The sequence below is a fragment of the Cydia pomonella genome, unplaced genomic scaffold, assembly GCF_033807575.1.
Source record: "Cydia pomonella isolate Wapato2018A unplaced genomic scaffold, ilCydPomo1 PGA_scaffold_173, whole genome shotgun sequence".
Taxonomy (NCBI): Eukaryota; Metazoa; Arthropoda; class Insecta; order Lepidoptera; family Tortricidae; genus Cydia; species Cydia pomonella.
In genome coordinates, this window is record NW_026907815.1 from 44,670 (window position 1) to 58,998 (window position 14,329).

Sequence of the window (14,329 nt, forward strand, 5' to 3'; positions counted from 1 at the left end):
CAAAAAGATACCTATACATGCTGCAGGTATGTAAGTACGATAAGACCACTTTACTAACAATATACCTTGTCCTAGATCATAATTCACGTTAACCAGTGTACGTAGGATTTATGGTAAGTATATTTTAGAGGTCTGGCGTAAATCTCCCAGTTCCTGCACTTAGGACTTGGTTCGGAGGTAACTACTAGTAGTTATTATGGAGTAAATAAAGAATATTACCTGCTTCAAACTCCTTATAATTTCTGATGAGAGCTTCGATGCCAGGCCAAGCAGGTTCCTCGACCTGGCAGGCAGTCTCGCGTCGCTCGCTCTCCAAGCCAACTCCCGCGGCCGAACTCGGTGGCTCGTCCATTGACGTCGCCTGACTCGACTTCCCCGCTGCCGACTCTGGCACACTCTTCAGAGATATTATCTTAGATATATTAGGTATATTAATCTTAGGATAATTTAAGTACGGCTGTTCAACTTTAATAGGTTTTTGGATGTTCTCACTGTCGAATCCAGGGTTTAGATCGCGTTTGCGAGAGTCCACGCCACTGTATAGCTTCACACTTCTATCAGCCATTTTGGAAAGCCTATCTAGCTCGGAGAAGTTCTTTTCTGCTAACGCGTGGATATCACCTTCTCCGTCGTCACAGGAGGAATCCAATCGCTTTTTAATGAGATTGTTGTTCTCGTTGACACATTTCTTGATCTCGGTCAAGAGCTGCAGCTGCCCGTCCGGATCCAGGTCTATTTCGTTATGGGAGCGACGTTTCTTTGCGGTGTCTCCTTGGATTGTTCCGTTTCTGCGTTTTCTTTCTTGCAATATAACTTTCCACGCCTTTTCATACCCTGGAAATGAGAAATAGAACATTTGAATTGCTCTTATATTTTGAGTTGACCGGAATTGGAAATTGGGTGGTGATTCGTTACATAACTTGACTGATCTGATGGTTTGATGACTTTGCTACAAAATAAATAGCACTTAGTCACCACGTGTACAATTACTATTTTAAACAGTTTATAATTTCATCTCCATACTCTTATCTATGCATTTAACATGTTTCGACTGATTGGACACAGATACGTAATATCTAACTATTAAAGTCCTCACCATCTTTATACTTCGGAGGCACTTGCGTGAGCTGCAACTGCGTGAGGAACATCTGTTTCTGCGTACTCTGTTGTTCGTCCGGGCCCCGGGGCGGCACTGCTACGTTTACATCCGGTGCTGGCGGCTCCAAGGCCTCCTCCCGACACAGCCTGTCCAGGCGGCCCGCCGTGATGTAGGCCGAAGCTACCGCGTCTCGGCTTAAGCTCCGCTCTTCCCGATCTAGTTGCTTTTCTGGAAACCAATTATAAGGTGTTGTATATATTTTCATTATTTTCTAATAACAAAATGCAGTACCATTAGCCTGATTGCTTTTTATCTGACATCATTGATGTCTAGCGTATTTAAATGTTTCTAGTAAGAGAAACATGCTTTATGTCGGAAATAAATAAACGTCATATAATTTTCATCTGATATATTTACCTTTAAAAGCATCTTTAGTCGCCAGTCGAAAACTGGCTAAAAATTCAATCTTTCCAGTCTCAACTTCGTTTGGTTTGCTAAACTCATATATTATGGCATTATATTCTTTTAGCTCGTTTTCTCCGTAATCGCTGTCACTGTCGCTGCTGTCTTCTTCTATCCTGATTTTGGTATTTGCAAATTCTTTGTAAATTTCTCCTTTCATTTTGTCAGGAGTTATGATATTCCTAAGATTATCTGCTTTCTCTGGGACCTTTTTAATTTCAGACTTCGGTGTTTCTTTGGTCTCACGGTTAGATAGGTATTTTAGTCGACGTATGCGTCTTCTCTTCTCATACATATCTAATGAACTAACTTCTTCAACTTTAGTAATTTTGGGTCTAATATTTGTGATCACTATTTTTGGTTGTAATTTAGAATCCATTTGGTATGGACATGCAATAAATAATTTATCTGACTTGCTTGTGTCGAGGGGCTTAGGAAACTCTTTCTTATTTTGCGTGACGAATTTAGGATATTCCCTGTTGATAAATGGTTGGTTTATTTTGTTATCAGGGTCTACAATCATCGGGACTTGATATACTATTTGAGGATTCATTATAACTTTTTGATTGGCTGTTTGAAAAACTATATCTGTTTTATTAGTTTTATTTGCTAACGTTTGTAAAACATTGTTACTTGATTTGAGTACATGTATTTCTTTGCTAGTTGCCACGTTTTGGGTTTTCATGCTTTTGATATTATTTGTTTCAGTACTGACATGATTAGCATCGTTTGTTTTATTCTCATTGACAGCGGTTTTATTTGGTTTGGAATCTGCTGTTTGACCGATTTTATTATTTTTAATCATCATTAAATTGGCAGGAAATTGTACGTTACTTAAGTATAAAAAATTTGGTTGTAACACAACATTCTTAGTTTCTTGTGTCTGTTTGTCTTTATTCTTTTTCAAGTCTTGTTCTTGAAGTGTTCCCGACTTCTCCTTCACGACTATCTTATTTCCATATATCTGGTTCTCTGTGATCAAATTCTCGAAATCGTTCTCATCGCAGTTCTCTTGGTGCAACCTCTTTAGGGCCACTACCTTCGACGAGGTTCCGTTCTCGTTCATGTGCTCTTCTTTACTTTTCTTTATTTGACCAGATAGTCGTGAAGGAGCTTGCAGGTTTTTTGACTCGAAGTTACTTCTTTGTAGTAAAACCTGTGGGTTTTGTTGCTGGATCGTCAGCAACATTTTGGGATTAGATGTGTTTTTATTTTGAATAAATAGAATCTGATTTTTCTGCTCTCCGTACGGATTGTCAGGTGGTTTGTTTGTAAAATTTAGCTTACTAGCTTCAGTAGTGACAGGGTTGTAGATAGTTTTTGTTGCAGTCACTGGCACTTGTGGTGTTGATGTCGGGAGCTCTGTCCCTTCGGTCGGTGAGACTGATTTCGCCTCTGTTTTCCAAAACTGATTATCTGTTTTGTTAATGGTCTCTGCCGCGTTTAACAGGGCACTGATGTTATTGTTACAAGTCGTCACTGTCGGGTGCAGTGTACTGCTAGTAGGCATTGGTACTTCTGGTTTCACCTCAGGTTCACTCTGTGCATTCTTTATTACTATATTACTTTGTATTTCAAGTCTATTGTCTTTTGGATTTTGAAAAGCTGGATTGAATGGTGCTTGAATTTTTTTACTGATAGCATTTTGGTATATCGCGTCTGGAGGATTACTAACACATTTCATGTCAATTTTACTGATAGGTATGCTAGTTTTAAGGCTGAATCTTTCTGGGGTTTTCTTTTTTGCATCTTTAGTGTTCGCGTGCGAAGGAATGGTTACCGTTGCTCCAGATCCCTGCGATAGTGAAGTAATGCTCATTTTAGACTCAACTGATTGAGGTTTGGGATCAGAAATGGACGCAGCAGGTATAATTTCAGGTGTGAAATGTTCTTCAAAATCTTGTTCCTTTGGAGTGTCTACTTTTGCTGGTTCATCAGGTTTTGCTTCGTTCTTTTCCTCGACGGTTTCTTTAGTAGTTGGTGGGAAGGAAAAGTCGGCCGGGGCTTGAGGTGCATGCTGGTTTGGTGGCATTATACCTTGGTAGGAGACGGGTTGGAAAGCAGAATACCCCGGAATGGAATAAAGGTATCCTCCGTAGCTAGGGTATCCTGGTTCCACTTGTTTGTTCGTGGTTACGCTCGGGCTGGGGTTTGGAATAGACGATGGGGATATTTTTGGTGAGTGAGAAATAGGCTTCGATGGAAGGAAGGGTTTTTCTAAAAAAATGTCGTCTTGTTTGTAGGATTCTGTTGGTTTAGGAGGTGGCTCAGGGGGTATGTGCGAGGGGTCGGGCGGGGGTGTCACGACGGGGTGGCTCGGTCTACCTGTAGAAAAAAAATAGACTTGTATCAAAAAATTGCAATGAAATCTGTACTATTAATAATAATAAAAAAAATATTGTAGTAAGTAAGTAGGTGATTAAAGTTGTAAATATCCATTCAAACAACTTAGTTTAAGTTGAACTGAAAACATGCATACGGGAGAGGGATGGCGTACTACGGACACTACAAGCCACTACAAAGCATTGACCTGACATAGTATAGGTATTACATATCTAGTCAGTAATGTAAGATATGTGTCCGATTTCATGTAATGCCGAGTTCGAGAAACATGTGATTTGAGGCTTTTCTCTTTACTGACCGAGGTGTGTGGTGTAGGATACTATGTTTCTGCTCGACAATTTCTTTTAGCGCCACGGGACAACAGTCGACGCTTTTCGGCCGGAGGGCAGAAAAATAATGTTGAGTCTACGCTAATTCTGCTCCGACTTGGCTACGTCAAAGTGAAGCGCGCCATTATGAAATTAATATTTCCATAGGAAATTGTCGTTTCCACACTCTGTTACAGAAATTTCTGTGCAGTAAGCTTGGTCCATCGTCCGAGTATAGCTTCGTCCCCGCCTTGGCGGCACTAACAATTATTTTAGGTGGTGAAACTAGTGCAAGATCAAATTTTGGCAGGAAAGAGTGAGTCCTCCCGTTAGCGTTTAGAGTCTAACACTCCGAATTGGCGTCTGAAATGAGTTCATTTCATTGTCCCTCCCACCGTACGCTCTGTACCGCCCCACTGCTAGCACAGCTCAAAATTGGCGTCCATTTTGGTTAATTTCATCGCCTTCCCATGATGTGAGGTCGCATCACTACCCTGACCCTGGTAAAGGCCATGCACACAACCACACGTCGTGTTGGCACGTCTTCAGATAACAATAAAAAATTAAACATAAATTAACCTTATTTCGGTACTAACACGAATCACTATGATTCTTAATTTAGTAATTAGTGGATTTTTTTTTTCATTTACTTATTACAAGAAGTAATTTTTTGTTATGAACAAAGCTCTACAAAACTACATTTAGTTTCACTGTGGAGTCAGGTATCAGTCTCACGTCTCACTATTTAAGTATACTTAATTAAATTAATATTATAATAGGCTTGCATTGTGAGTTCGAATACTTAAGCGGGTATGCCATGAATACTCCATAGGGGAACACATCCCCCATAGAGTATCCAAGAGATACCTTTTCAGACGCATAAATTTGGGATTTCGTATTACTTATATCAGTAAATAGGGTAAGTAAACGTTCCATAAGTGTCCCATCTCCGTGTAATTTATACATCCAAGGTACTTCATATTTGCCGGCGGTTAGTGCTCTGGTTTTATGAGTATGTGTGACTAGATCCTTGTGTTCCTGGCTGCCATGGGTGTTTAAAGCTAACATATTATGTTTTAAATTTTAATAGTTGTCACCTGATCATATCCAATTTACAGGAAACCGTCAGCATCTTTTTAAATTTACAGTTCCTATCCTCCACTCGTACACCATTCGTTCCATTCGCCTTTCTCTAAATTACGCAATTTTTAACCAAGCGAAGTGGCAATGCAAAAGCAAGGTTTGTTTATATAAATTGTCTGTATGAAAGCTTATCCTTCGTTCTCAATGAAGAGACATACGCGGCAGATACCGATCTCCTGTGCCTTGGGTCTTCAACCTTTTTGATGTAGAACTTGGACATATCTCCGCTTCATTTCCGAAAAATCAAGATGGTGTTCGTCTTCTTACGGTTTTGAATTATTTTTGCACGCTTTTAACACTGTCAGCGCGCGCGACGTTTGTAGCCGATAACGCGTTTTTTCCGTTTTGTGGCGAAGAGCGTCTACGAAAAGAGAGTCCTAGTCCTGGCCTTACGATTCGCTGGCAGTAAATGTGTTAACTTGGCGCGTTAGTTAGGAGATAGGTATTTTTAATAGTTTTGAATGATTCACGGTTAGTTTCACTTGACTTAAATCGATCAGGATATGACCATGATATGAATAATGCTACATTTAATTTAAATAAATCTGTACAATCATTAGCTTATTTGACTATTGTAATTCTGCAACCTTAATGTGAATTCCCACTAGTTACCACCAAGTTGTTACCAGTGGTAACAAATGGGATTTTTTTTAACCAACCCAAAAGTTAGTAGTAACTAGTAGGTTTTCTCCCCGTCAGTTGTTACCAGTGGTAAAAGGTGGGGAAAAAATTCCAGTAGTTACCACTGGTAACAACTTGGTGGTAACAAGTGCGAATAACCAACTGAACTGTGTGTCGGGTAGGTTATCATTATCACCATATCCCAGTCAATGTCAAAAAAGTTATTGCCATTGGTTGATCTGATACCTCACCTCAAAGCTGGGAGACTTTTACAGGTCGCAGTGCTCTTTGATCTCTCTTCATCAATCAAGACATTAGGTATTCGCTGTATGTAGCTTGTAGAATGTAGGTATGCTTATGACCTTGGAGGATTTAACAACCGGAAGCTTACCCCTCTATCAAGAACCTCGGCCAATGGTCATAAGTATTGTATGGACTGACGTTAATCTGACATGGCTATTTGTACGTTACGTACAACTAGTCATACATTTGACGTGCCTCTCCCCCGCAAAAATCGGCAGACTGTTTTGTACAGAAAATTACAGACAAGGCGTCTTCAGTTGTTAAATCCTACAAGCTTATGACGGACGACGTAGCCTATCATCGCGTCCATCGCGATAAAAAGTAGCCTACGTACAGTACCACGTGCACTTTAACGTATGACACAATTGACGATGGGGGTCGGAGGCTCTACCAAGTACCATCATACTCCTTGCACTGAACAAGACTCCCCCAAGGGTGTCCATAAAAAGTTGATTTTATAGCTAACTTTGCCTTTTCAAGTACATTCATTCATAATTTCGCCATGCAATTTCGCAGCTCACTGTACATTGCCACCTACCAGCCGGCCTATGATGGTTTTGTCATTATATCATTAATCATTTAATGCTTGGATTGGCGATTATCTGATAAGTGACTTAATTCGGTATAAAGTCACGAGGGTAACCTATAATTGACTAATGATAGCGCGACATATTTTGAGGTTCTGAAAAATGAATTTTAAACTCTATGCCTTAAGGCGTCTTTTAAAGAATAGATGATTAAATCACATTCTACCACTTATCTTCATATGACATTAACAGTTAAAAATTATCCATGGTTTGTGCTTTTGAAAAATAAATTGTAAACAAGTATACTTAAAGCGTATTTTAATGAATAGTTGGTTAAATGACATATTACCACTTATCCACATTTGACATTGATAGTTAAAAGTTATCCATGATTTAAGAGTTTGCAAAATAGATTCTTATTGTGTTTAATTAAGACGTCTTTTAATAAATAGTTGGCTTAATGATAAGTTGTGTCTACAATTCATACATAGCAAATGGGGAATCATTGCTCGCTTAGATTTGAAGGCACGTTTTAAGGTTTGAAAGACAGGCAAATGTAGTGAAGCGTGTAAGGTGTTCAAAATTAAGCGTGTAGATCATTTCCAACATTTCACACGATGAGTTACTTTTGGTACGGACTGTGCCTATTGAGTGAAATTAACGTAAGGCGGTCTTCACACTGGCGTTGCACCGCATTCCATTGCGATGTGGATGATTTAGTATACGGCAGAGTTCGCTATAGTTTTCCTTCAATAGTTTTTCGCCCGGAACTGACAACTCGCGGTTTGCCAAAAATTATGTATAGCGATTGCATTTGTTGCACCTACTTACTCGGAAAATGATAAACTCTGGTACAGCAACTTGGTCAGTAGAAAAAAGGCGGTAAATTTTTAAAAATATAGGCGCAAAGGGTCTCCCATATAAAATTTAAACTTTGCGCCTTTTTCTACTGCCAAACTGGGTGTGTTTGAGTATAGTTTCAAGTCACCATAGAGATTTAAAAAGACCGTATCTGTGGTAAACGGTTACGTTTCTTGTCAAATGACTATATTATGTAATTTTGAATTCGTTTATCTTGCTAATTATGTAAAATGGTACATTTAAAAACAATATCAAAAACGTGTAAGCCGGGCTTTTTCATTTGATACCGCCGACCATACTTTCTTGCAAACAAGTTGACTAGAATAGCAATAAGACCCCTCACAAATAGCTTTTGGGTTTCTAGGCTCTTATATAGCTCCAGAACCCCTTGATTGAGCCTGCTCATAATTTAATTTAAATTAGTACAAAACTAAAGTTATTGCATAACAAGCTATCCTCTGAGAGCTCTTAAAAAAAAATAATGTCGAGACCTGCCAATAGCCAGTCGTGTGTTCCAAGTTGAATGTATGATTTTTTGTCATATTATTTGGTCCCAACATGGTTCGAAAGTTAGAGGGAGGGACTCTTCTTTTTTCTTTCTTATATCTATTATAATATTATCTCTATCTAAAAATGGTCATGAAAGACCCATATTTGTTTTAAAAGACCTATCTAATGACAGCCCACACCGTAAGTTAAACACTACGGTTTAACTAACTCACGTTATTTTTGACACTTGTGCGACATGTTTAGGAGAACCTATTAGGTCTTCATTTTCAATCATGTCTAGTTCATGTGAGCATTCACGCTAGTCATATTTCTTTTTTGCTAAAGTTAGACTCACAACCGTTTAAATTCGATCCCATGCCGTGCTTATTGTTAGCTTGGCTCAGTTAACTATGAACTGCAACATCCTATGTATACCTTATATTTCGTAAATGAATGACTTATGACGTCACAAAATTTATGACTTCCCCTCCCTCTAGTTACAACATGTCACATTTTCTTGACCCCCTCTCTCCCCCTTAACGTGTGATCTAATTAATGGATGACCTCTTGGGGCTAGTCCGGTTTCCTCAGAATGTTTTCAGGAAGGTAGTGTTAATGAACATAACAAAATAAAATAATACTAGGCGAAATATTTATTTATTAATTGGGCACGCTTCTCTGCATGTAATGCATCCCTCGAGCAGCGCCCCCTTCCATTTCCGCTTCAGGTTCGCCTTTTATTGGAAGATTTCTGGAATAAAGTAAAATAATCAAAAAAACTTTTTACAAACCGACTTCAAAAAGGATAAAATAAAATATTATACTTTTTTAAGTATATGCATTACCAACTAATATGTTTGAAGTCGGTGCCTTATCGTCAGTTTATATTAAAATTTCTGATCACAATATCATATTGTTGCATTAAAACTACTTTGATTAAGCTAATCGCAAGATATAAGGTAATTGCAGCAAAAACAATTAGAAGTCTCACAAGTTATTTTCTCAACACATTATGACGTTAAGATTTTATAATTAAGTGAATAGTTAAAAAAATATTCATATTGTCCATTTCTGCCTGAAACACAAGGAATCCTAGTTAAGGTATTTGTAAACCACTTTTCTCTAATAACAATTCTTAGTCTTTAAGAGCAACCAACGTAGGTACAATACTTTTTCAATGGATATGGTAGGCAGCTGCCCCCAGTCTCTCATTTAAAAAAATCCATGTACATGGGTATGTGTTCGGTCACCGCAGAGAAAATTTGAGGAGTGGAGCCCTAAACATGGTAGGTAAACCTAAATTTAATTTATTCATAAAGTGTCCAATGTCCATGCAATTTTGCAGATACATCACGTAAAACTAACAGGTGACTTGCATGGAACGACTCTGGGTATCTATGTACCTAATCGCGGAAAACGTCAAACATTTCACAAATATTTATACTTAAAATATTATAACAACGGTTATATGTATATGTAATCTCTTAATATTTTAGAAATTACAAAATAGTATTTGACTACCTATTTGTATCCGATTTAGCAGAATGAATGATAGATGAGTTGTAACAAAACGTACTAATCCCGATTCAAAGTAATCCCCATTGGTGTTGTCAGGGATTACTTTGGCGATCTTACGGTTTACAAGAAAATATCGATTCTGTCCATCCATTCGATTTATTCTAAAATTTCTAATTATGATTTTGCAGTTATTACATACCAACTGAACGTTTAGCGAATGAATTCCTTTTCTGTTTAGAAACTGTACGCCATGCGGTAAAGGTTATGGAAATATTTTTACTTGGGTGCAGTCTACTGTGCCTAAAATGTTAGCAACCCCATATGCCTCCTGAACACCTCTCATTTTCTGGGAAGACTATCCAAGTGTCCTTGAGTCTGTAAACAATCCAACACTTTCATGATTTGGTACTTTAGCTACACGTAGCATTGAATAATACTTACATAAATACATATGTAAGAGTGGTAAAGAAGTTGCATATAATAACAAAAATAAGGTATGATTCTGCATTGAAATATTTAGGTAGAAACACTTCAAATACAAATACCACAAAAATCCACATTCAAGCCTCATTTGTACTTCATGGTCCCTAAAAAACTACGTAAGAAAATAAATATAAATATTTTGTTACTGACTGCGTCTTTTTGCCTTCATATGTCTCACTGCACATCCATACTCGTGTTTTTTTACCTTCTTATCTCCGGTGTCAGTGGTATTCTGTACCAAAATGGACATACCTTCTATTCACCACAATTACAAATTGATCCAAGTACCGGCTGACGGTAGACTGAGCAATGGACAAGCCATGGACTTGTCCAGTTCCCCGTTAGTAACTACCGTCAGCCAATAGGTGCAGTGATGTTAAAACCTAAAACAAAGACTTGTAAGTAGGTATATCATTATGAAATAATGATTATGATCAAGGTGGTAAAGGTAACGGGAATGATTTGAGGAATAGTGCAACATTATATCTTTACTTTAAGATGTGCCGGCAATCCATCGCCATGTTGAGGCTTGAGGTCAGCGTCAAGTTCAGCACACATAGAGTGCTAATTCTTTCCGCACCCTATATATGCGCCATAACTCCTCGTCGGGCTTATCCAACGGGTTGCATGCATCCCTTATGGCCCGGCGTTGAAGTTTTCTGTCTTGTTTTTCTTCGATAGCAGCAGCTGCCAAGAAGAAATGATATCTTGCCATCCCTGAAAAATGTATTGATAATGTTATATGTAAATAAATGAGTTTGATTGTATATATAATGAAAAACACAGATACTTACTGATATTTAACTCCAAAAATTTGTATTTTGCACCATTTATATAGCACAAGAGCACTTATCGTGACCCAGTGAGCACTAGGATAAAATAATCAAAGTCTAGCCGTCAAAACTCGACTATATATTTAATTATTCAACAAACGTTGCCATTTACCGTCTATCGCTGTCAAAAGTAGACAAAACGGTATAAATGCTATAAAACGATATAAATCTAGACAAGTGTCATTTATATCATTTAACTTATCCACTTATCAACTAAGTTTAAGTCAGAAATTTAGACAAATGACAAATTATCCACCGACCATGTTATGCAGTAAATCATTTAACATCTATCGCTGTCAAAAGTGGAAAAGACGTCAAATCAATAAAAACTGGATAAAATGTTAGTTATATTATCATTTATACAGCCATATCATTTATAAAATCGACCATAATAGCCCTGCAGGGCTGTAAGCTCTCATACTTACACAGTTATAGTTGCATTCCTGCAGCCTCGGCTCCAATAGATGGCGTTACTAATGAACATTAGGTGAAAAAAACTTTTACTGTACATATGGTGCTACTTTCCAGCACGAGTGCGGGAATGGGCATTCTCTGTGCCTATGTCGAAACTTTAAAGAGCCATATTTACTCTAAACTGTAAAACGTTGTACGATACACTTGCGAATACCTAATATATGAATATATGAGTTGCGAATTACCTAATTCGCAACTCGTGTCGATTTAAAACACTCCCTTCGATCGTGTTTTAATTTATCACCACTCGTTGCGAATTTCCTATTTTCTGCACTTGTATCGTAACTATTTTAATACAGTTGCTCAAAAAGTGTTACTTTCCGTAGCTATTTAGCATGCGGAAAGTTGGTTTTCTCGAACTAGTGGTTTTCACTTTTCCAATTTTTTTTAAATTTATAGGTACCTTACTGTAAAACGTTGCACAATACACGTGCGAAAAGGTAATTCGCAACTCGTGTCGATTTAAAACACTTCTTTCGGTCGTGTTTTAATTTATTGCCACTTGTTGCAAATTTCCTACGTTTCGCATTTGTATCGTAATGTACATTACATTACATTACATTAAGCAAATAAACTTGCCTCACTGCTTATTAGATAAGCACTTCTTGTCTAGCTAGACAATAGAAATTTTTTACTGTTCAACCCCCATGTATCATGGTTCACGTTAAGTGAAAATGAATGATTACGAAGAAATTATCGATTTTGTTCTCTTGCTAAACCGTGCGAGGTTTAATTATATAAATAAAATAAAAAAATTAGATCAGTTATTTCAAAAAATATGAATGTAAGTCGAATGCCCTAACAAAATAATGGTCGGGTGATAACATATACCTAACCAGATTTAACGGAAAACTGCTGTGGCGGTTTTCAACGTAGGAGGTAGATGTAAATTTTTCTGATGGCATTCATTTTCGTACACTTATGGGGCGCACATCGTGATGAAGTATTAAGGTTCCTTCTCTATCAACGGCCTTCGTGTGATACGGACTGAACATCTGTATACTGGGTGCCCAGCAGGGTGAATAACCTTCTAACCACCGATATGGAACCTCAGGCTGGTCCAGAAAATGCACTTATAGGCCCGGTAAAAGCTTCATAAGTCATAACACATAATCGAACATATCATTTTACTCCACTTTAATCACCATCTACTAGGTCATATATTTGTTTGTAAGGATGTAAACAGTATATGTTATACCGTTTTAGAATAAGTATTATATAAATTATTTTTAAAAAATTATCTAAAGGTAAATTATATTATTATTATATTATGTTTCTATAGGATTTTTTTTGTAAATGTATCCTACTTCTTGCTAACCAAATCTTACTAAATGCGACGTTACAATAATAATTATAATCCTTTAAGCCCTGTATATACCTATAATGCTTCAATTTAATAGGTATCCCTTAGGGTAGCTACATCCTTTGATTTCTTTGAGGAGATTAAAGTAAGTACAGTCAGCATCGAAAGTAGCGGATCAAACAAGGTTTCAAAAGTATCTACCATTCTGAAACAGCTTAACAAAACGTGGTGGTTCTATATGTAGAACAATTAAGACGGTAAAAGATATACTTTTGAATGTACATTTAAGAGATTTATCTATATTTGGAAAAGTTATCCGGAATATCAGATACAGCGCGTTGTTTCATCCGCTACTATTGATGCTGACTGTACATAGATGGCCTTAGCCATGTCTTCAGATTTCCTTAATACTTTTAAGTATTTCCTCGACTTTATTTTTACTTATCCTTGTCTTTGATGTTCCGGAATCTTCTTTTCGGTCTGCTGATGCTCCGTTGCAACCACATACCAGCGCCGTATAGATGTAGACTTTTACTAATACAAATACGTTTATTTCATTACTTTTTACAGCAATTCATACGTACAGTCACGTCTGAAAATATCGATACGAAAAACATGCCAAAAATATGTATACACTACCTTAATATATGGGCAATAAAGTCGTGTATACATATTTTTGGCACTTTTTTCGTATCGTAAATATTAGGTAGGTAAGTAGTCCATCTTAGGTACAAAGTGTGGGTAAGTATTTATCTAAACAATGTGCAACAATTTGATTGTGTAAGTAATGAAAAGGTGCGGGTACAGCTTGCTGGATTTAAACCCGCCCTTGGTTAGCTAATTGAAGAGGTACCGGTATTATTTAGCGAATTATACAATTGACATAAAAAATGAGAACATTTAGAAGGCAACACGAGTTTTTACGGGGTAATTAACGAACAGAATAACGCACCCCTTACCGGGCTGCGTTCCTTATTTTTTAATAAAAATTTTCAATTGTCGTGCTCTTAAAGTGATACATATATTTCTGCCCTAAGGCGTTTTACTCTCGTAGTTCGTTATTTTTCATTTTTTAAGATAGGTATGAAAACTCGGTTCTAAATGGATTTGTTGTATAATTTCCGTTCTGATATTTAACTCCCGATTCCATAAGTAACGATTATTTTATACTTACAATGTTAACTGAAAGTACCCTCAAAAAATAAACAAATTCCGGACCGATACGACCTTCAAACCTACAAGAAAAGAGCGTACTCCCATTTTAAATCCGGCAACGCACTTACAACTCTTCTGGTGTTGCAGGTGTCTATGGGCGGCGGTAAGCGCTTACCATCAGGTGATCCATCTGCTCGATTGCCTCCTCTATCATAAAAAAATCTACTTTTCATTTCGAATACGAGGAATGTAACATACATGTGTATTTTTGTTTTGTAAAATACAAGTGTATTTTACATTCCTCGTATTCGAAATGAAAAGTAGTGTTTAACTCGGGTGCGAAAAGCACCCATCCTGGCTCGAACTATTGACGCTATCACTTCGATCGAGCGACAAAATATCTCAGA

The 14,329-nt window shown here is 37.4% G+C and overlaps 1 protein-coding gene across 1 annotated transcript in view; it reads right to left on the reverse strand.

Annotated features, from left to right (window-relative positions):
• LOC133533513 (uncharacterized) overlaps positions 1–14,329 on the reverse strand; it is a 223,122-nt gene that overhangs the window by 2,106 nt on the left and 206,687 nt on the right. Inside the window, exons 24-26 of the mRNA XM_061872494.1 lie at positions 1,517–3,935; positions 1,097–1,327; positions 220–834 (exon numbers count right to left, since the gene is read on the reverse strand). Coding sequence (XP_061728478.1) covers positions 220–834; positions 1,097–1,327; positions 1,517–3,935 — 3,265 coding nt within the window. The remainder of the gene's footprint in view (positions 1–219; positions 835–1,096; positions 1,328–1,516; positions 3,936–14,329) is intronic.